The 25,553-nt window shown below is 42.5% G+C and overlaps 1 protein-coding gene across 1 annotated transcript; it reads right to left on the minus strand.

Annotated features, from left to right (window-relative positions):
* Positions 1–19,512: 19,512 nt before the first annotated feature.
* LOC311122048 (intelectin-like) lies at positions 19,513–25,159 on the minus strand (the record flags this gene model as incomplete). Its single annotated transcript, XM_084196463.1, has 6 exons — positions 19,513–19,665; positions 19,930–20,033; positions 20,353–20,470; positions 21,060–21,218; positions 23,800–24,047; positions 25,019–25,159. Coding segments are annotated over 6 exons (923 nt in total), but the record flags the coding sequence as incomplete, so codon positions are not given.
* Between the last annotated feature and the right edge of the window lie 394 nt (positions 25,160–25,553).

Below are 25,553 nucleotides of genomic sequence, written 5' to 3' on the forward strand. Positions count from 1 at the left end.
TATGAATGTTAACAATAGGGGAAAGCTTCTACTCAGGTAACGGCCTTCCAGCTTTCCATATGAATGTTAACAATAGGGGAAAGCTTCTACTCAGGTAACGGCCTTCCAGCTTTCCATATGAATGTTAACAATAGGGGAAAGCTTCTACTCAGGTAACGGCCTTCCAGCTTTCCATATGAATGTTAACAATAGGGGAAAGCTTCTACTCAGGTAACGGCCTTCCAGCTTTCCATATGAATGTTAACAATAGGGGAAAGCTTCTACTCAGGTAACGGCCTTCCAGCTTTCCATATGAATGTTAACAATAGGGGAAAGCTTCTACTCAGGTAACGGCCTTCCAGCTTTCCATATGAATGTTAACAATAGGGGAAAGCTTCTACTCAGGTAACGGCCAATAGGGGAAAGCTTCTACTCAGGTAACGGCCAATAGGGGAAAGCTTCTACTCAGGTAACGGCCAATAGGGGAAAGCTTCTACTCAGGTAACGGCCAATAGGGGAAAGCTTCTACTCCGGTAACGGCCAATAGGGGAAAGCTTCTACTCAGGTAACGGCCAATAGGGGAAAGCTTCTACTCAGGTAACGGCCAATAGGGGAAAGCTTCTACTCAGGTAACGGCCAATAGGGGAAAGCTTCTACTCAGGTAACGGCCAATAGGGAAAGCTTCTACTCAGGTAACGGCCAATAGGGGAAAGCTTCTACTCCGGTAACGGCCAATAGGGGAAAGCTTCTACTCAGGTAACGGCCAATAGGGGAAAGCTTCTACTCAGGTAACGGCCAATAGGGGAAAAGTACAAATACGGTGATGATGGGATCATGACCTATGACCGTTGACCTATGACCTTTGCCTGGATTTCTGGTTTAGGAAGAGGAAATGTATTTGTTTCCATGAGAGACAGATGGTTGCTATGGCGATGTATTACGCTACGAAAACAACAATAAGGTTCTCAGCAATAATAAGAGATAATCTTACCCCCTTACCCTCCTAACCTTCATAAGTTACCATAGGAGGGTTAGCACTTAACTGACCTTAGATCAGTCTACAGGGATTAGTCTGACCTACTCATTTAACTGACCTCAGATCAGTCTACAGGGATTAGTCTGACCTACTCATTTAACTGACCTCAGATCAGTCTACAGGGATTAGTCTGACCTACTCATTTAACTGACCTTAGATCAGTCTACAGGGATTAGTCTGACCTACTCATTTAACTGACCTTAGATCAGTCTACAGGGATTAGTCTGACCTACTCATTTAACTGACCTTAGATCAGTCTACAGGGATTAGTCTGACCTACTCATTTAACTGACCTTAGATCAGTCTACAGGGATTAGTCTGACCTACTCATTTAACTGACCTCAGATCAGTCTACAGGGATTAGTCTGGCCTACTCATTTAACTGTTCTTAGATCAGTCTACAGGGATTAGTCTGACCTACTCATTTAACTGTTCTTAGATCAGTCTACAGGGATCAGTCTGACCTACTCATTTAACTGACCTTAGATCAGTCTACAGGGATTAGTCTGACCTACTCATTTAACTGTTCTTAGATCAGTCTACAGGGATTAGTCTGACCTACTCATTTAACTGACCTTAGATCAGTCTACAGGGATTAGTCTGACCTACTCATTTAACTGACCTCAGATCAGTCTACAGGGATTAGTCTGACCTACTCATTTAACTGACCTCAGATCAGTCTACAGGGATTAGTCTGACCTACTCATTTAACTGACCTTAGATCAGTCTACAGGGATTAGTCTGACCTACTCATTTAAACTGTCCTTAGATCAGTCTACAGGGATTAGTCTGACCTACTCATTTAACTGACCTTAGATCAGTCTACAGGGATTAGACTGACCTACTCATTTAACTGACCTTAGATCAGTCTACAGGGATTAGTCTGACCTACTCATTTAACTGACCTCAGATCAGTCTACAGGGATTAGTCTGACCTACTCATTTAACTGACCTTAGATCAGTCTACAGGGATTAGTCTGACCTACTCATTTTAAATGTGTCCCTCCATGCACTTCACATATCTAGAGATCCCTTTAAATAGGTCTAGATAAATGCATTTCCTGTAGGCATAATCCTCTCACATATGACATGTAGAGATCCCTTTAAATATTATTTAGAGACTCCTTTAAATAGATAAATCAGTCTGCTGTAGGTATAATAATCTCAAATATGACATCAGTCCTTGTAGGGTCATCACCCTGGTGACCTCATTAACAGATTGACCTTTGACACTTGAACCTTTGACCTTTTGGTGCTGTTGGGACTTTTTATAATATTTTAGGAAATGCTTCCTGAATTGAATTCCTTGAATGCAGTCAGTATTTTTCTATTCAATTATATACAGTGGGGAGAACAAGTATTTGATACACTGCCGATTTTGCAGGTTTCCTACTTACAAAGCATGTAGAGGTCTGTAATTTTTATCATAGGTACATTTCAATAAAATGCAAATTAATTACTTAAAAATCATACAATGTGATTTTCTGGATTTTTGTTTTAGATTCCGTCTCTCACAGTTGAAGTGTACCTATGATAACAATTACAGACCTCTACATGCTTTGTAAGTAGGAAAACCTGCAAAATCGGCAGTGTATCAAATACTTGTTCTCCCCACTGTATACTATATATTCTACTATATATATAGTATGTAAGTATCTATCTGTCTCTTTCTCTCTCTGTCTCTCTGTCTCTCTGTCTCTCTCTCTCTCTCTCTCTCTCTCTCTCTCTCTTCTCTCTCTCTCTCTCTCTCTCTTCTCTCTCTCTCTCTCTCTCTCTTCTCTCTCTCTCTCTCTCTCTCTCTCTCTTCTCTCTCTCTCTCTCTCTCTCTCTCTCTCTCTCTCTCTCTCTCTCTCTCTCTCAAAACCAATGGTAAATTGTTGAATATTACCAGATGTATTCAACCCAATATAATCTGTAATTCCTAAACCCATATTAACAGATTATCTCCTTCTAACCCCTCCCCTCCCACTGTAGATGCCTCACTGCTACGAGTCTAGACATCTTTGAGTCTATATTATATTTTAACAGTAGTTCTCCCTCTCTCAATGACCTATGGTTGTTGCTGTGTATTATTGCCAATATGATGGCAATGTTATGCTTTATCACCAATAGATTTCACAGATTTTTTTTATCCCATATTGACATATTTTCTCTCTCTCTCCCTCCACTTAACTGTAGATGCCAGACAGCTAAGATACATTTGATTGATTCTGTATTATATTGTAACAGTATATATCTCTCCCCCTCTCACTCTCCACCTCTCTCTCTCTCCTTCTCTATCTATGTCCTCCCTCTCCCCCTCCCTCTCTCCCCTCTCTCTTTCCCTCTCTTTCCCCCCTCTCTCTCTGTCCCCCCTCTCTCCCTCTCTCTCTCTGTCCCCCTCTCTCTCTCTCTCTGTCCCCTCTCTCTCTCTCTCTGTCCCCCTCTCTCTCTCTCTGTCCCCCTCTCTCTCTCTCTCCCTCCCTCTCTCCCCCTCCCCCTCTCTCTCTGTCCCCTCTATCTCTCTCTCTCTCTTTCTGTCCCCCTCTCTCCCTCTCCCCCTCTCTCTCTCTCCCCCCTCTCTCTCTCCCCCCCTTTCTCTCCCCCCTCCCTCTCTCCCTCTCTTCCCCTCCCCCTCTCTTCTTCCTCTCTCTCTCCAGATGCCAGACAGCTCCCAGACGTAGCCCTGACAGGGAAGTGCACTAGGGAGTGTGATGAGTTCGGACATTCCGACACCTGTTGGATGCCCGCCGCTGTCCGCCCGTCGCCTCGGCAACACCAGCGCCAGCGCCACGTCAGCGAGCCGCCCCGCCTGTCCACCTTCGCCTCCCCCGGCAATGACAACAACAATAACCATGACGACGATGATGAGGAAGATAGTGACAGCGAGAGCGCCGGCAGCGCCGGGAGTTCCGAACCGGGTGTGGTCAGCGTGGGAGTCGGCGGAGGAGGTCAGAGGTTACCGTTAGCCAATGGGGATCCTCTCGGCAGCCTGGTGGGCGGAGACAGGATGAACCGGAACATGGGCGACCACAACCGGAACCTGCTCAACCGCAAGATGACGTCGGCGTCGTACGACACGTTCAGCTCTGCCGGGTTCGGGAGACGCCATCACGAGGAGGATGGGGGGCGTCAGGGCAGGGTCAACCCTCCGGAGGTTATACCATTAACGAGGACCGGGGACTACAAGACCACGTCGTGCCTCACGCTCTCCCGTAGAGAGGTCTACCTTTAAGAGCATGGGGGATGGATCAGTCCACTGCTGCTGCACCCCTTTTCTGATGGAATGGAACATTCCATCCCTGTTTGTTCTGGTGAAATGGAACAGTCCACTTCTAGACACTGGAATGGAATGGTCCATTTCTGTTGTAGTTTTTGTTGAGAACTTTGACCAGCTGTGAATAATAATAATAATAATAACACCTTCAGAATAGAGGACCGCTCTGTGGTTTTGGTTTGTTTTGTTAAGTTTGACCAGGATACAGACACCACACAACTACAAAAACACAAAAGGACACTAGGACCTTAAACTCCAAGAAGAAAAGACTATAAGGTGTGATTAAAAAATAGAAATGGTGTTCATTAACTGAACTCCTTGCCAAAAAAACAACAATAATGAATCAAATCTGAACTTTTGGATGCTAAATACATCATATTTATATGGATCGTGAGGAGGGAGATGGATCCATGGATTGCCTTTGGAAAAAAGAGATAGCAGTTGCTGCTCTGGAGTCACGTACTGACTGACTTAATTTAATCGAAACTCTGGATAGAAGTTTCTCTCAAACACAGATCTAGGATCAGTTTATTCTTCCCTGAATCCTAACCTGAAGTATTACAGGGAGCAACTCAATACTGAACTTAGATCAGTGTCAAGTGTTAACTTATTTTTTTTATTTTTTTGTTACTCTTTAAAGTTAATCAGATGCATGTCTAACCTCCCGCCACCGGGGGAGCTGTGGGGAGAGAGACTAACCTCCCCCCACCAGGGGAGCTGTGGGGAGAGAGACTAACCTCCCGCCACCAGGGGAGCTGTGGGTAGAGAGACTGACCTCCCCTCACCGGGGGAGCTGTGGGGAGAGAGACTGACCTCCCCTCACCGGGGGAGCTGTGGGGAGAGAGACTGACCTCCCCCCACCAGGGGAGCTGTGGGGAGAGAGACTAACCTCCCGCCACCAGGGGAGCTGTGGGGAGAGAGACTGACCTCCCCCCACCAGGGGAGCTGTGGGGAGGGGAAAGAGCTGGAGGAACTGGGCCTGACGCCATACACGCCTCAGGACCAATGGGAACACTCGCTGAGGTGCATGCGACCAATCAAATTTGATTTAAAGACTTATGATCGGATAGATCTGAATCTGACTAATCTGCGAACCCGATGATGGGACGCCATGGAGGTTTAACCAATCAAACGATAGGACCAATGAGCTGTCGTTATAAAAGTAATTTTAATGGATTTCATGCTCATCAATCAAATGTTATTTAAACCTAACCCAACAATCATCATATGGCATTATAGGGAAGTAGCATCGAGATATTAACCAACCATACAACGGACAAGATATTTTCAGTAACAACCAATCGGATTCTTTGGCAAAGACAAGGACTTCCGAAAAGATAACTGATTTAAAAAAACATCCAGGTATTTTTGAAACAACGCAAGAAGACGAGGAGGGAAATAAACAAACACAACGTGACGTTTTTACAGATATGAGCTAGAAACACTCGGAATACAAGGTCCATGCTAGAATCAGTGCCAACATATTCCAGCATTTTCTAATGAAAAATGATACTTTTTCTGTCTTTTTGCCTTCTCTAGCTAAATTCTGGTAACCTTCCCAAAACTACAAGGTTTTTCAGAAATCCTGGTTGGAGTATTCCCGGATTTCCTACCTATTCCGGGAATCTTCTTACCGGGATTTCTGAAAAACCTGGGGATTTTGCGAAAGTTAAGGGGAAATGTGCAACCCTAGCCGAGACTGTACATAGTGTATCTATGTTTAGACTGACAGTGTTACAGCACTGTCATCCATTCATTAAGACCATTACATGTTACTCTACCGTGCAGAAGACCAGTCACTTCAGTCAACTGATTATATGGATATCTATTCTACAACACACAATGTAGTGAAACACACACACACACGACTGCACACACACTCAGTGAAACCATACACACACGACATAGACGTGCGACGTACACACACACACACCCACAACCGTACACTGTAGCTATACAAAATCAACCCAAAATGCAGAAGGATACACGTTCCCACACACACACACACACACACACACATACACACACGTAATGTGTCTACATGCTTTTAAACATACTTGAACATATAACATGTTGCCTCTGAAAACTAGCTTTTTGCCTGCTTCCCTCCCCCTCCTCTTCAACCCCCTGATGTAAACAAGTATTTAAATAAGTATTCATCTTTCAAGACATTAAAGGGACGTTTTGGTCTATATGCCGGCTTTACATTAAAGGGATATTTAAAGTATTCCTCTAACTCATAGAACAAACCAAATCTTTGGGAAAAATGAACTCTAACTCTTCTTCTGCATGAAATAAAAACGGCTAAATGCTAATTTGTTTTTGTTTTTTAAACCAGAAGCCTTCTTTTTGGAGATATTACACCTCTTTGAAAACATGATGTGTGTGTGTGTATGTATGTGTGTGTTTGTATGTGAGGGAGGGAGAGATGGATAGAGGGAGAGGGGGAGAGCATCAGTGTGTGAAGTCGTATAATTCACGAGGAGAGGAAGAGAGAGAAACCTTCATCCCTGGGTGAGGTTATTTGCTGTATCATCCCTGGGTGAGGTTATTTGCTGTAGCAATTGAGAGAAAATGAAACTCCTCACGTTGAAAGGATGTGTGGAGGACGATAGAGCCCAGGGGCTGCACCTTAACAGTCTAAAGAAAGACTATTGAGACTCACCATATAATCAGTGACTTTAACTTCATTACACACTAACCAACTCTCAGGTAAGACTTGCCACAATGTGTACAGTATCTAGTTTGTAAAGTAACCCACTGTGTTTCTACATGAAAACAGAACCATGAATTCTCCCCTAGAATTAGAATTGAGTTCTAATTAAATCCCCTAGAATTCGACTTAGAATTGAGTTCTAATTCAATCCCCTAGAATTCGATTTAGAATTGAGTTCTAATTCAATCCCCTAGAATTCGATTTAGAATTGAGTTCTAATTCTAGGGTTGCTCCTATCTCTCTCTTCACTCTAACCTATGGCCATTCTATGGTGTCAGTACACTGACTTTAGTTGGACACACTGAACTTCTCACCCCCTTCTCCCTCTAACCTCCACCTCCCCCCCACTCATGTTTCCAAACCTGCTGTCTCTGAAGCCCTGTGATTGGTGGACTGGACTCATCGGTGCACTGATGTTACTATGGACGGAAGTTCTAGTTCCAGAACATTGGGAATGCTCGAAGGGGATTGGTCTATTTCTGCCATAATCCTACGGGGTTTTCTAGCTCACCTAGAGCCACTGACATACAGTCCATATACTATGTAGTAACCATGACCACACAGTCCCTGGATATATGGAAATCATGGAGCTGGATTACAACCCACAGGGTCCGGGTCTGGATTCAGGAGCCGAGCTAACCCTAACGGGCCAGGAGAACCTTGCTACAAGAGACTCTGAAAACAATGATTTGTGTTTATTACAAGACAGATATTTTCTTCCGGGGGCGTCCAACTGCTGTTTTAATGCAGTCTGGTGCAAACATACTACCCTACTACCATACCTTTCCTTCCCCGGCCTAACACGGACCTATAGGAACAGTGTACATGAATCAGTGACTACGTCCCAAATAGCACCCTATCCCCTATATAGGCCATATAGGGGGGCAGTAGTCAAAAGTCTGCAAAAGTTGTGAAGTATGTAGGGATTAGGGTGCCATTTGGGACGTTGGTACTGTGTGGGAGAGTGTGTGTTTTATATATACTGCACGTTTAAAGACAATTTAAATCTTCTTAGCCCTGATATGTGGGCCTGGAGAGAGAGAGGACGGGGGGGGCGATAGAGCGAGGTTAACGACGTCTTGACGAGATATTTGCATTCACCTGTTTAGGACATTCTTTTTTAAAAGGGGACACCTCGGCATGCGTCTCATATGGCACCCTATATAGTGCACTACTTTTGACCGGAGCTGTGGCCCAGAGTAGTGCACTACATAGGGTATAGGGTGCTATTTGGGATGGGCCCCCTCACCTATACTCTTCCTCCTGATTGGTCGATTACCTAATAGCCACGTATAGAACATAAGAACCACCCAGTAGAACCGAGGAACCCATAGAACCCACGGAACAGCGAACATTGTTAATAACAGACAAAAAAAGGCATGTTTTACCCGTTTCAATTTTGCATTAAAAAGAATACGAAAAAAAAAAAAAAAAAACATTTATTTCCTTTCTTGATTTTCTCTCTTTTTTTTATTTCTCTGTTTGTAGCGACGTGTCTCTGTTGCTGATCTATTATTAACTGCGATTAATTAATTATTCAACTAATTGCATTTGCTAATGATTACGAGGATGAGGAGTGCGTTCCGAAATGGCACCCTATTCCCTATACAGAGGTCAAAAGTAGTGCCCTGTAGAGGGAATAGGGTGCTATTTCAGTCACAGCCGAGGAGGAGTTGTTACAGAACGGTTTGATGATGATGATGATGATTATGATAATGATGATGACGTGTGTAAAAGTTTGACTTTGACATTAAAAGCTCCTTGAAACCTCTTAAAAGTTTTAATTGTTTTATATATTTTTTTACTTGGGCTCAGGATTCAGTCCTGGGCGCGTTATAGAGCAGCGCATTGCATTGGACTTTTAGGTCGTTTACACTTGAGCCAACATTCACAGCGTTTACCGTGAAGGCGATATCCGTGGACATTGGGGGGAAATGCCTTTTAAAGGATCATTATAGGATGTCCAGTGCCCTGCTCTATGACGTGCCTCTGATTGAATCGTGGCCTTGGGCATGACATTTAAAACATGCTAATATCTGGTACATTGATGTTTTGGGTTTGAATCCTGGCCTTGGGCATGACATTTAAAACATGCTAATATCTGGTACATTGATGTTTTGGGATTGAATCGTGGCCTTGGGCATGACATTTAAAACATGCTAATATCTGGTACATTGATGTTTTGGGATTGAATCGTGGCCTTGGGCATGACATTTAAAACATGCTGATATCTGGTACATTGATGTTTTGGGATTGAATCGTGGCCTTGGGCATGACATTTAAAGCATGCTAATATCTGGTACATTGATGTTTTGGGATTGAATCGTGGCCTTGGGCATGACATTTAAAACATGCTGATATCTGGTACATTGATTGGTTTGAAAATTCTAAACCTAGCACTTGTTACGTCCCAAATTGCACCCTATTCCCTATATAGTGCACTTCTTTTGACCAGGACCCATAGAGCTCTGGTTGAAAGTATCACACTATGAAGGGAATAGGGGACCATTTGGGATGCAGCCACTCTGTCCTAATCCATAGACTGCTTCCAAGGTAACGAAACCACACTGACACCTGGACCAGACCGGACCACCTGGGCCAGACCGGACCACCTGCACCAGACCGGACCACCTGGACCAGACCGGACCACCTGGACCAGACCGGACCACACATAACCTCACAGTAGTTATCGCTAAAGCTCTAAACCCCAATCAGAATGGACTCGGATGTCAGTTATTGAGAGAACAGCAGTCATGATGTAAAAATGTCGTCTTTAGCTACCGCAGTTTGTAAACGATGTTAATGCAATCTGTGAATCATGAATACACAGTGTTTTATAAGCCCAAGTGGGCAGGGCATCCTGAAGACGCAAGACAGTGTACTAACAAAATGTATTAAATTAAATCATTTCTCCCCCCTGGTTTCTTGGGGGTATACAGAGGAGGTTATGCCATGTGGACTGGAGTTTTGAGGCTGAAAGGAGAGGCTATGCTAGGCTAGGAGGAAGGGAAAGGTGAGGGAGCTGGTGAAAAACAGAACCAGTAACAAGCTTAGGAGAGAGACCAAGGAGCTAGGAGAGAGATCAAGGAGCTAGGAGAGAGATCAAGGAGCTAGGGAGCGAGAAGAGAGACATGATACTAGAGCCATCAAGGAGAGAGATTATTTTCTAGAGAAGACAACTGGGATCTACAACAAAGGATCTAGAAAATAAAATAAAGATGACTAGATGATCTAGAAAAGCGATGGAGGCTAGACCAAACTAGACGACCAAGACTAGACCAAACTAGACGATCAAGACTAGACCAAACTAGACGACCAAGACTAGACCAAACTAGACGACCAAGACTAGACCAAACTAGACGACCAAGACTAGACCAAACTAGACGACCAAGACTAGACCAAACTAGACGACCAAGACTAGACCAAACTAGACGACCAAGACTAGACCAAACTAGACGACCAAGACTAGACTAAATTAGACGACCAAGACTAGACCAAACTAGACGACCAAGACTAGACCAAACTAGACGACCAAGACTAGACCAAACTAGACGACCAAGACTAGACTAAATTAGACGACCAAGTCTAGAGCAAACTAGACGACCAAGACTAGACCAAACTAGACAACCAAGTCTAGAGCAAACTAGATGACCAAGACTAGACCAAACTAGATGACCAAGACTAGACCAAATTAGACGACCAAGACTAGACCAAACTAGACGACCAAGACTAGACCAAATTAGACGACCAAGACTAGACCAAACTAGACGACCAAGTCTAGACCAAACTAGACGACCAAGTCTAGAGCAAACTAGACGACCAAGACTAGACCAAACTAGACGACCAAGACTAGACCAAACTAGACGACCAAGACTAGACCAAACTAGACGACCAAGACTAGACCAAATTAGACGACCAAAACTAGACTAAATTAGACGACCAAGACTAGAGCAAACTAGACGACCAAGACTAGACGACCAAGTCTAGAGCAAACTAGACGGCCAAGACTAGACCAAACTAGATGACCAAGACTAGACCAAGCTAGACGACCAAGACTAGACCAAACTAGACGACCAAGACTAGACTAAATTAGACGACCAAGACTAGACCAAACTAGACGACCAAGACTAGAATAAATTAGATGACCAAGACTAGACCAAACTAGACGACCAAGTCTAGAGCAAACTAGACGACCAAGACTAGACTAAATTAGACGACCAAGACTAGAGCAAACTAGACGACCAAGACTAGACCAAACTAGACGACCAAGTCTAGAGCAAACTAGACGACCAAGACTAGACCAAACTAGACGAACAAGACTCGACCAAACTAGACGACCAAGACTAGACCAAACTAGACGACCAAGACTAGACTAAATTAGATGACCAAGACTAGACCAAACTAGACGACCAAGACTAGACTAAATTAGATGACCAAGACTAGAGCAAACTAGACGACCAAGACTAGACCAAACTAGACGACCAAGACTAGACCAAACTAGACGACCAAGACTAGACTAAATTAGATGACCAAGACTAGACCAAACTAGACGACCAAGACTAGACTAAATTAGATGACCAAGACTAGAGCAAACTAGACGACCAAGACTAGACCAAACTAGACGACCAAGACTAGACTAAATTAGACGAATTATAGAACAAACCAAATCTTTGGGAAAAATGAACTCTAACTCTTCTTCTGCATGAAATAAAAACGGCTAAATGCTAATTTGTTTTTGTTTTTAAACCAGAAGCCTTCTTTTTTGGAGATATTACACCTCTTTGAAAACATGATGTGTGTATGTATGTGTGTGTTTGTATGTGAGGGAGGGAGAGATGGATAGAGGGAGAGGCGGAGAGCATCAGTGTGTGAAGTCGTATAATTCACGAGGAGAGGAAGAGAGAGAAACCTTCATCCCTGGGTGAGGTTATTTGCTGTATCATCCCTGGGTGAGGTTATTTGCTGTAGCATCCCTGGGTGAGGTTATTTGCTGTAGCATCCCTGGGTGAGGTTATTTGCTGTATCATCCCTGGGTGAGGTTATTTGCTGTAGCATCCCTGGGTGAGGTTATTTGCTGTATCATCCCTGGGTGAGGTTATTTGCTGTATCATCCCTGTGTGAGGTTATTTGCTGTATCATCCCTGGGTGAGGTTATTTGCTGTAGCATCCCTGGGTGAGGTTATTTGCTGTAGCATCCCTGGGTGAGGTTATTTGCTGTAGCATCCCTGGGTGAGGTTATTTGCTGTAGCATCCCTGGGTGAGGTTATTTGCTGTAGCATCCCTGGGTGAGGTTATTTGCTGTAGCATCCCTGGGTGAGGTAATTTGCTGTAGCATCCCTGGGTCAGGTTATTTGCTGTAGCATCCCTGGGTCAGGTTATTTGCTGTAGCAATTGAGAGAAAATGAGAAACTCCTCACGTTGAAAGGATGTGTGGAGGACGATAGAGTCCAGGGGCTGCTCCTTAACAGTCTAAAGAAAGACTATTGAGACTCACCATATAATCAGTGACTTTAACTTCATTACACACTAACCAACTCTCAGGTAAGACTTGCCACAATGTGTACTGTATGTAGTTTGTAAAGTAACCCACTGGGTTTCTACATGAAAACAGAACCATGAATTCTCCCCTAGAATTAGAATTGAGTTCTAATTCAATTCCCCCAGAATTTGATTTAGAATTTAGTTCTAATTAAATCCCCCAGAATTCGATTTAGAATTGAGTTCTAATTCAAATCCCCCAGAATTCGATTTAGAATTGAGTTCTAATTCAATCCCCCAGAATTCGATTTAGAATTGAGTTCTAATTCAAATCCCCCAGAATTCGATTTAGAATTGAGTTCTAATTCTAGGGTTGCTCCTATCTCTCTCTTCACTCTACTCTATGGCCATTCTATGGTGTCAGTACACTGGCTTTAGTTGGACACACTGAACTTCTCACCCCCTTCTCCCTCTAACCTCCACCCCCCCCCCCCCCCCCCCCCCCCACTCATGTTTCCAAACCTGCTGTCTCTGAAGCCCTGTGATTGGTGGACTGGACTCATCGGTGCACTGATGTTACTATGGACGGAAGTTCTAGTTCCAGAACATTGGGAATGCTCGAAGGGGATTGGTCTATTTCTGCCATAATCCTACCGGGTTTTCTAGCTCACCTAGAGCCACTGACATACAGTCCATATACTATGTAGTAACCATGACCACACAGTCCCTGGAGATATGGAAATCATGGAGCTGGATTACAACCCACAGGGTCCGGGTCTGGATTCAGGAGCCGAGTTAACCCTAACGGGCCAGGAGAACCTTGCTACAAGAGACTCTGAAAACAATGATTTGTGTTTATTACAAGACAGATATTTTCTTCCGGGGGCGTCCAACTGCTGTTTTAATGCAGTCTGGTGCAAACATACTACCCTACTACCATACCTTTCCTTCCCCGGCCTAACACGGACCTATAGGAACAGTGTACATGAATCAGTGACTGCATCCCAAATAGCACCCTATCCCCTATATAGGCCATATAGGGGGGCAGTAGTCAAAAGTCTGCAAAAGTTGTGAAGTATGTAGGGATTAGGGTGCCATTTGGGACATTGGCACTGTGTGGACGAGTGTGTTTTTTTATATACTGCACGTTTAAAGACAATTTAAATCACTTCTTCTTAGCCCTGATATGTGGGCCTGGAGAGAGAGAGGACGGGGGGGGGGCGATAGAGCGAGGTTAACGACGTCTTGACGAGATATTTGCATTCACCTGTTTAGGACATTCTTTTTTTTAAAAGGGGACACCTCGGCATGCGTCTCATATGGCACCCTATATAGTGCACTACTTTTGACCGGAGCTGTGGCCCAGAGTAGTGCACTACATAGGGTATAGGGTGCTATTTGGGATGGGCCCCCTCACCTATACTCTTCCTCCTGATTGGTCGATTACCTAATAGCCACGTATAGAACGTAAGAACCACCCAGTAGAACCGAGGAACCCATAGAACCCACGGAACAGTGAACATTGTTAATAACAGACAAAAAAAGGCATGTTTTACCTGTTTCAATTTTGCATTAAAAAGAATACGAAAAAAAAAAAAAAAAACATTTATTTCCTTTCTTGATTTTCTCTATTTTTTTTTATTTCTCTGTTTGTAGCGACGTGTCTCTGTTGCTGATCTATTATTAACTGCGATTAATTAATTATTCAACTAATTGCATTTGCTAATGATTACGAGGATGAGGAGTGCGTCCCGAAATGGCACCCTATTCCCTATACAGAGGTCAAAAGTAGTGCCCTGTAGAGGGAATAGGGTGCTATTTCAGTCACAGCTGAGGAGGAGTTGTTACAGAACGGTTTGATGATGATGATGATGATGATGATAATAATGATGACGTGTGTAAAAGTTTGACTTTGACATTAAAAGCTCATTGAAACCTCTTAAAAGTTGTATTATTTATATTTGTTTTACTTGGGCTCAGGATTCAGTCCGAGGCGCGTTATAGAGCAGCTCAGGATTCAGTCCGAGGCGCGTTATAGAGCAGCGCATTGCATTGGACTTTTAGGTCGTTTACACTTGAGCCAACATTCACAGCGTTTACCGTGAAGGCGATATCCGTGGACATTGGGGGGAAATGCCTTTTAAAGGATCATTATAGGATGTCCAGTGCTCTGCTCTATGACGTGCCTCTGATTGAATCCTGGCCTTGGGCATGACATTTAAAACATGCTAATATCTGGTACATTGATGTTTTGGGATTGAATCCTGGCCTTGGGCATGACATTTAAAACATGCTAATATCTGGTACATTGATGTTTTGGGATTGAATCGTGGCCTTGGGCATGACATTTAAAACATGCTGATATCTGGTACATTGATGTTTTGGGATTGAATCGTGGCCTTGGGCATGCCATTTAAAACATGCTGATATCTGGTACATTGATGTTTTGGGATTGAATCGTGGCCTTGGGCATGACATTTAAAACATGCTAATATCTGGTACATTGATGTTTTGGGATTGAATCGTGGCCTTGGGCATGACATTTAAAACATGCTAATATCTGGTACATTGATGTTTTGGGATTGAATCGTGGCCTTGGGCATCACATTTAAAACATGCTGATATCTGGTACATTGATGTTTTGGGATTGAATCGTGGCCTTGGGCATGACATTTAAAACATGCTGATATCTGGTACATTGATGTTTTGGGATTGAATCGTGGCCTTGGGCATGACATTTAAAACATGCTGATATCTGGTACATTGATGTTTTTGGTTTGAAAATTCTAAACCTAGCACTTGTTACGTCCCAAATTGCACCCTATTCCCTATATAGTGCACTTCTTTTGACCAGGACCCATAGAGCTCTGGTTGAAAGTATCACACTATGAAGGGAATAGGGTGCCATTTGTGATGCAGCCACTCTGTCCTAATCCATAGACTGCTTCCAAGGTAACGAAACCACACTGACACCTGGACCAGACCGGACCACCTGGACCAGACCGGACCACACATAACCTCACAGTAGTTATCGCTAAAGTTCTAAACCCCAATCAGAATGGACTCGGATGTCAGTTATTGAGAGAACAGCAGTCATGATGTAAAAATGTCGTCTTTAGCTACCGCAGTTTGTAAACGATGTTAATGCAATCTGTGAATCATGAATACACAGTGTTTTATAAGCCCAAGTGGGCAGGGCATCCTGAAGACGCAAGACAGTTACTAACAAAATGTATTAAATTAAATAATTTCTCCCCCTTGGTTTCTTGGAGGTATACAGAGGAGGTTATGCCATGTGGACTGGAGTTTTGAGGCTGAAAGGAGAGGCTATGCTAGGCTAGGAGGAAGGGAAAGGTGAGGGAGCTGGTGAGAAATAGAACCAGTAACAAGCTTAGGAGAGAGACCAAGGAGCTAGGAGAGAGATCAAGGGGCTAGGAGCGAGATCAAGGAGCTAGGGAGCGAGAAGAGAGACATGATACTAGAGCCATCAAGGAGAGAGATTATTTTCTAGAGAAGACAACTGGGATCTACAACAAAGGATCTAGAAAATAAAATAAAGATGACTAGATGATCTAGAAAAGCGATGGAGGCTAGCCAAACTAGATGACCAAGACTAGACCAAACTAGACAACCAAGACTAGACCAAACTAGACGACCAAGACTAGACCAAACTAGACGACCAAGACTAGACCAAACTAGACGACCAAGACTAGACCAAACTAGACGACCAAGACTAGACCAAACTAGACGACCAAGTCTAGAGCAAACTAGACGACCAAGACTAGACCAAACTAGATGACCAAGACTAGACTAAATTAGACGACCAAGTCTAGAGCAAACTAGACGACCAAGACTAGACTAAATTAGACTACCAAGACTAGAGCAAACTAGACGACCAAGACTAGACCAAACTAGACGACCAAGACTAGACCAAATTAGACGACCAAGACTAGACCAAACTAGACGACCAAGTCTAGAGCAAACTAGACGACCAAGTCTAGAGCAAACTAGACGACCAAGACTAGACTAAATTAGACAACCAAGACTAGAGCAAACTAGACGACCAAGACTAGACCAAACTAGACGACCAAGTCTAGAGCAAACTAGACGACCAAGACTAGACCAAACTAGATGACCAAGACTAGACCAAGCTAGACGACCAAGACTAGACCAAACTAGACGACCAAGACTAGACTAAATTAGACGACCAAGACTAGACCAAACTAGACGACCAAGACTAGAATAAATTAGATGACCAAGACTAGACCAAACTAGACGACCAAGTCTAGAGCAAACTAGACGACCAAGACTAGACTAAATTAGACGACCAAGACTAGAGCAAACTAGACGACCAAGACTAGACCAAACTAGATGACCAAGTCTAGAGCAAACTAGACGACCAAGACTAGACCAAACTAGACGACCAAGACTCGACCAAACTAGACGACCAAGACTAGACCAAACTAGACGACCAAGACTAGACTACATTAGATGACCAAGACTAGACCAAACTAGACGACCAAGACTAGACTAAATTAGATGACCAAGACTAGAGCGAACTAGACGACCAAGACTAGACCAAACTAGACGACCAAGACTAGACCAAACTAGACGACCAAGACTAGACTAAATTAGATGACCAAGACTAGACCAAACTAGACGACCAAGACTAGACTAAATTAGATGACCAAGACTAGAGCAAACTAGACGACCAAGACTAGACCAAACTAGACGACCAAGACTATACTAAATTAGACGACCAAGACTAGAGCAAACTAGACGACCAAGACTAGACCAAACTAGATGACCAAGACTAGAACAAATTAGACTATCTAGGATAGACAACTAGACAAATGTCACCCGATCTCCTATATAGGGCACTACTTTGAACAGAGCCCTATGGGATAAAACAGGTAAAAGCAACAAGAGGAGAAAGTAGTGAACTACATAGGGAATAGGGTGCCATTTGGGAGAAGAGCAAAATGAACGCTTTCACTATGACCATGACCCTCTTTATCTGGATCACTCCTGACACCTGGTGGCCAACAATCAACATTACAACTCATAAGGTATACAATGGATTAATACTCAGGAATACTGGATATGAACAGTACATATATGCAATTGCATTTGTACAGTACATTCAATGAATGAATGCTACCTCTATAATAACCATGGAGAAGTTGTATCCATTACATCATCTTATCAAACAGGGGATTTCATAGAACAAACAACAACGCATCTTAATATATGCTGATGGCATGGAATGGTTAGTTTCTATACAATACCATGGAATGGTTAGTTTTCTATACAATACCATGGAATGGTTAGTTTTCTATACAATGTCATGGAATGGTTAGTTTTCTATACAATACCATGGAATGGATAGTTTTCTACACAATACCATGGAATGGTTAGTTTTCTATACAATGTCATGGAATGGTTAGTTTTCTATACAATACCATGGAATGGTTAGTTTTCTATACAATGTCATGGAATGGTTAGTTTTCTATACAATACCATGGAATGGTTAGTTTTCTATACAATGTCATGGAATGGTTAGTTTTCTATACAATGTCATGGAATGGTTAGTTTTCTATACAATACCATGGAATGGTTAGTTTTCTATACAATACCATGGAATGGTTAGTTTTCTATACAATACCATGGAATGGATAGTTTTCTATACAATACCATGGAATGGTTAGTTTTCTATACAATACCATGGAATGGTTAGTTTTCTATACAATACCATGGAATGGTTAGTTTTCTATACAATCCATGGAATGGATAGTTTTCAATACAATACCATGGAATGGATAGTTTTCTATACAATACCATGGAATGGTTAGTTTTCTATACAATGTCATGGAATGGTTAGTTTTCTATACAATACCATGGAATGGTTAGTTTTCTATACAATACCATGGAATGGTTAGTTTTCTATACAATACCATGGAATGGTTAGTTTTCTATACAATACCATGGAATGGTTAGTTTTCTATACAATCCATGGAATGGATAGTTTTCAATACAATACCATGGAATGGATAGTTTTTTATACAATACCATGGAATGGTTAGTTTTCTATACAATGTCATGGAATGGTTAGTTTTCTATAAAATACCATGGAATGGTTAGTTTTCTATACAATACCATGGAATGGATAGTTTTCTATACAATACCATGGAATGGATAGTTTTCTATACAATACCATGGAATGGATAGTTTTCTATACAATACCATGGAATGGTTAGTTTCTATACAATACCATGGAATGGATAGTTTTCTATACAATACCATGGAATGGATAGTTTTCTATACAATACCATGGAATGGATAGTTTTCTATACAATACCATGGAATGGTTAGTTTCTATACAATACCATGGAATGGATAGTTTTCTATACAATACCATGGAATGGATAGTTTTCTATACAATACAATGGAATGGTTAGTTTTCTATACAATACAATGGAATGGTTAGTTTTCAATACAATACCATGGAATGGATAGTTTTCTATACAATACCATGGAATGGTTAGTTTCTATACAATACAATGGAATGGTTAGTTTTCTATACAATACCATGGAATGGATAGTTTTCTATACAATACCATGGAATGGTTAGTTTCTATACAATACAATGGAATGGTTAGTTTTCTATACAATACCATGGAATGGTTAGTTTTCTATACAATGTCATGGAATGGATAGTTTTCTATACAATACAATGGAATGGTTAGTTTTCTATACAATACAATGGAATGGTTAGTTTTCTATACAATACAATGGAATGGTTAGTTTTCTATACAATACAATGGAATGGTTAGTTTTCTATACAATACAATGGAATGGTTAGTTTTCTATACAATACAATGGAATGGTTAGTTTTCTATACAATACAATGGAATGGTTCGTTTTCTATACAATACCATGGAATGGTTCGTTTTCTATTCAACATCATGGAATGGTTAGTTTTCTTTGGACAATAAAGTTTTATTCTTTACAGTGTATAGAATATATTAACAGTTTATTGGATGGAATTTAACGGTAGAAGAGCAGCACAGCAGCTTCAGTGATCTCCCTGGACGCACTCGAGCCTATGTTGGTCCCGTAACCACCCCAGTCAAAGCTAGTGAAGTCACCACACTGTCTGGGAGCAGCCTCAGGGAAGTGTCCACCACCACCTATACAATACTGCACACACACACACACACACACACACACACACACACACACACACACACACACACACACACACACACACACACACACACACACACACACACACACACACACACACACACACACACACACACACACACACACACACACACACACACACACACAGGTTATGAAACAGATGGACTCATACATGTCATTTAAATGCTTGCACACACACATACACACACAGCAATTATTTGTCTTAAAAGAATACCACGATTCTTCCTTTTAACTCACATGTTCACTGTTGCAGCCGGTTGGTTCGACCCCAGAGCAGATTGCCATGGCTGCTCGTTCGATATTTATCGCTCTGAACGTGATGAAGCCAGGTTGAAACTCATCTTTAGGAGAAAAATAACATGACAGAAACATGATATGAATGTCTACAAGCCAGGTCATTTATTCCATAGACACATTTCCCTTCTGTGTAAACTTAATGACAGTAAAGTTGTTGTTATCTACAGGTGTATATTTAGTTTGATTCACCATTCTATTATTTCTGTGTGTCATGGTGGATAAAATATGATAAAGTAAAAGTCACATACTTTCTTGAGTTGAAGAAACACGTGTTAATACATGTCTACAGATATATTTCATTTCAGTGCATTCATCGCTCTCTTTCATTAGCTCATGGTTGATCAAATTAAAGAAGCCCCATACTTCTTACGTTGGGTCCATACAGCTCTCTGGTGGTCTCCGTGTCTCCAAGGTCATAGACAACAGGAATGGATGGTCCTCTGTCGCTGCAAGACCCCACGTTGTACCTCACTGGATGGGTCTGGCACATTAGAACACAATATCATTCATGTCGATCTTTAATAAAGCACCCATCTGTGTGGCCAAGTGGGTGAGCCACGAGACTGTGTTAGCCTACTGAGCTAAAGCCTAGGCATCAGCTTGATGCATTAGTTTGTCAAAGTTATTCATAATGTGGACCAAACTTTCTCTAACAAGAAAGCGTGCATTGTACTGTGTGTGTGTGTGTACATGCATGCGTATTTTGTACGCGTGTGTGTATGTGCGTGTCTGTGTGTACGTGCGTGTCTGTGTGTAGGTGCGTGTGTGTCTGTGTGATACCTTGAAGAGTTGGTGCAGGTGTGTGTATGTGCGTGTCTGTGTGTACGTGCGTGTCTGTGTGTAGGTGCGTGTGTGTCTGTGTGTAGGTGCGTGTGTGTGTGTACGTGCGTGTCTGTGTGTAGGTGCGTGTGTGTCTGTGTGATACCTTGAAGAGTTGGTGCAGGTGTGTGTATGTGCGTGTCTGTGTGTACGTGCGTGTCTGTGTGTAGGTGCGTGTGTGTCTGTGTGTATGTGCGTGTCTGTGTGTACGTGCGTGTCTGTGTGTAGGTGCGTGTGTGTCTGTGTGATACCTTGAAGAGTTGGTGCAGGTTGCCTCCTTGCAGGGTGAGGAAGCGTCTCTCTGTGTGGTAGCGCAGGATGGATGCCAGGTTCCAGTGTTCCAAAGGAGAATTGTTGGGGACGTGCCACACAGACATGTCCTCCGCCACGATGTCATAATACCCAGGGTTCTGAGGGAGAGGGGAGGAGATGTATTAATACCCAGGGTTCTGAGGGAGACAGGAGGATATGTATTAATACCCAGGGTTCTGAGGGAGACAGGAGATGTATTAATACCCAGGGTTCTGAGGGAGACAGGAGATGTATTAATACCCAGGGTTCTGAGGGAGACAGGAGATGTATTAATACCCAGGGTTCTGAGGGAGACAGGAGATGTATTAATACCCAGGGTTCTGAGGGAGATGTTTTAATACCCAGGGTTCTGAGGGAGACAGGAGGAGATGTATTAATACCCAGGGTTCTGAGGGAGACAGGAGGAGATGTATTAATACCCAGGGTTCTGAGGGAGACAGGAGGAGATGTATTAATACCCAGGGTTCTGAGGGAGACAGGAGGAGATGTATTAATACCCAGGGTTCTGCGGGAGAGGGGCAGAGATGGATTAATACCCAGGCTTCTGAGGGAGACAGGAGGAGATGGATTAATACCCAGGGTTCTGAATGAGTTGGAGGAGATGTATTAATACCCAGAGTTCTGAGGGAGAGGTGAGGAGATGTATTAATACCCAGGGTTCTGAGGGAGACAGGAGGAGATGTATTAATACCCAGGGTTCTGTGGGAGAGGGGAGGAGGTGTATTAATACCCAGGGTTCTGAGGGAGACAGGAGTAGATGTATTAATACCCAGGGTTCTGCGGGAGAGGGGCAGAGATGGATTAATACCCAGGCTTCTGAGGGAGACAGGAGGAGATGGATTAATACCCAGGGTTCTGAAGGAGTTGGAGGAGATGTATTAATACCCAGAGTTCTGAGGGAGAGGTGAGGAGATGTATTAATACCCAGGGTTCTGAGGGAGACAGGAGGAGATGTATTAATACCCAGAGTTCTGAAGGAGCCAGGAGGAGATATATTAATACCCCGGGTTATGAGGGATACAGGAGGATGTGTATTAATACCCAGGGGTCTGAAGGAGACAGGAGGAGATTTATTAATACCCAGGGTTCTGAGGGAGACAGGAGGAGATGTATTAATACCCAGAGTTCTGAAGGAGCCAGGAGGAGATATATTAATACCCAGGGTTATGAGGGATACAGGAGGATGTGTATTAATACCCAGGGTTCTGAGGGAGACAGGAGGAGATGTATTAATACCCAGGGATCTGAGGGAGAGGGGAGGAGATGTATTAATACCCAGGGTTCTGAGGGAGACAGAGGGAGGTGTATTAATACCCAGGGTTCTGAGGGAGACAGGAGGATATGTATTAATACCCAGGGTTCTGTGGGAGAGGGGAGGAGATGTATTAATACCCAGGGTTCTGAGGGAGACAGGGGGAGGTGTATTAATACCCAGGGTTCTGAGGGAGACAGGAGGAGATGTATTAATACCCAGGGTTCTGAGGGAGACAGAGGGAGATGTATTAATACCCAGGGTTCTGAGGGAGACAGAGGGAGATGTATTAATACCCAGGGTTCTGAGGGAGAGGGGAGGAGATGTATTAATACCCAGGGTTCTGAGGGAGACAGGAGGAGATGTATTAATACCCAGGGTTCTGAAGGAGACAGGAGGAGATGTATTAATACCCAGGGTTCTGAGGGAGAGGGAAGGAGATGTATTAATTTGTGTCTTGCATAACACAATTCCATTCCAATTCCAGTCAATTCAGGAAATGCACTAAAATTCCAATTCCAATTCTCTTCCATGCGTTCCAATGGGAAGAATTTGGAATTGTAATTTGGTTTACTTTCTGGATAGACTGGAATTGAAATGGAATTTTGCCCAACCCTGCTGTATAGGTTTTCAACTTATTAGTTTACACCCCATCATATGATATAGCAATCTGATCATCTATTTAACATATCAGCTTAAACCCAATCATATGATATTGCAATCTGATCATCTATTTAACATATCAGTTTAAACCCCATCATATTATATAGCAATCTGATCATCAATTTAACATATCAGCTTAAACCCTATCATATGATATTGCAATCTGATCATCTATTTAACATATCAGTTTAAACCCCATCATATTATATAGCAATCTGATCATCAATTTAACATATCAGCTTAAACCCTATCATATGATATTGCAATCTGATCATCTATTTAACATATCAGTTTAAACCCCATCATATTATATAGCAATCTGATCATCAATTTAACATATCAGCTTAAACCCTATCATATGATATTGCAATCTGATCATCTATTTAACATATCAGCTTAAACACCATCATATGATATAGCAATCTGATCATCTATTTAACATATCAGCTTAAACCCAATCATATGATATTGCAATCTGATCATCTATTTAACATATCAGCTTAAACCCAATCATATGATATACCAATCTGCTCATCTATTTAACATATCAGTTTAAACCCCATCATATTATATAGCAATCTGATCATCAATTTAACATATCAGCTTAAACCCCATCCTATGATATAGCAATCTGACGCCTGACTGTACAGTCCATGAGGTGGATCTAGAAAAATAGATCTAGACTAGACAACACTAGATGATCTAGAAAAACGCGATTGAGACTAGACCGTCTAGACTAGACAAGACAAAACAAGTCGCTCTACCTTGAAGTCATCAGAGGTGGCGCCCTCTGCTGTTCCAAAGGTGGCCCTGTTGGCCCAGTTCCCCTCTCCGTCTGGCCGGTTGGGGTTACTACCCTGCTGACTGGACCAGCGGTCGCCCACCGTGCACTTCCCATACATGTTGTTCTCGTGCACGCTCGCCACCAGGGTCCAGCCGCGGCCCGCTGTGGTCATGTCACAGAAGGTCTGGTACATCACCCCGCTGGCTGTGGTCAGATAGTACAGACCATCTGACAGACAGAGAAATATATTACAACGATATATCCACATACTAGTAGAAAGAGGAGGAAGCGATATGACCTGTTTTTTTTTTGGACAAAATAACATGGGAACTTATTGCCAATGGGCAAAACATGTAGAAATGAGGAGGAAGGGAAGCGCTACTAAGGTACACAGTAGTAGATGTTGGTAGACAGAAGGTGCTCTTTGGTCAAAGGGGTGAATTGGGTCATCAAAAAGAAAGCAGGACCAAGGCGCTCTTCATATGCCGAAACGCGTCGGATAAAAAAAAAATCTTTGTTTCTATTGAACACGCGATACTAATAAAGGCATTTTATTTAATTATATGAAGAGTGCCTTGGTCCTGCTTTCTTTTTGATATATCGACATATATTGAAAATATACATAACTACAGATATTGAAATATATAAATACATATATTGAAATACATACCTGCATATATTAAAGCATTTAACAATATATTGAACTATATGCTTACATATATTCAAGTGTATACCAAAATATACTAATATATGTAAATATAACAAAGTAAATATCTACATATATTGATACACATATCTAAATATAACGAAATATAGCTGCCCATCTGTGATAAGTAAATTCTTTATAACCATGGTGATACTCAATGTACTGTACATGCAACACCAAACACAACCACCAGGTGGCGACAGATACACAGTACAAGATTGGCACCGCTATTCTTTCTGTTGTAATCTGAGTGATCAGACATTAATAATTATTTCATATGCACCACTGCAGTGTACGGCAGTTATAAACATGGATGGTCCTGTGTGACTCAGAGCAAGGCAACAATAGGATTGTGAGTTTATATCCCACTGGAGCAACCCCATGTGAAAATGTATGCACGCAATAACTGTAAGTCGCTTTGGATAAAAGCGTCCGTTAAAATGGCATATATTGTTAATATATGATTATTATCACATAAAAAAATGTTTCTTACCTTCATGTTGGTTATATCTGTCCTTTATTTCTTTACAGCTCCTGGCAACGTATCGTGTTCTGTTCCTCAGCCTGTCCAAACTGTTGAAGTCTGTTCTGGCTCCGACTGCACGTCTGCCCTCATGGACCGCCTGCACTGCTTCTGGAACGGGAATATCACCAAGATAAGAGGAAAGTTGTTTTCTATGTACATTTAAATGTTCAAATACTTGATAAGCACGTGTGTGTGTGCGTGCGTGCGTGCGTGTGTGTGTGTGCATGCGTGTGTGAGCGTGCGTGTGTGTGTGTGTGTGTGTGTGTGTGTGTGTGTGTGTGTGCGTGCGTGCGTGCGTGTGTGTGTGTGTGAGTGTCACACCAAGTTGAGACAGTGAAGTTGAATTAGTTGTGAGTCTGATAATTAGAAGCAGCAGTCTGCTGGAGAAAACATTACAACATTATACACTACAGAGGATAAAACCCTATAGAGCCTGGAGGCCAGCTGGAAACAACATTAAACACTACAGAGGATAAAACCCTATAGAGCCTGGAGGCCAGCT

Source organism: Coregonus lavaretus (genome assembly GCF_964263955.1).
Source record: "Coregonus lavaretus genome assembly, contig: HAP1_SCAFFOLD_4582, whole genome shotgun sequence".
Taxonomy (NCBI): Eukaryota; Metazoa; Chordata; class Actinopteri; order Salmoniformes; family Salmonidae; genus Coregonus; species Coregonus lavaretus.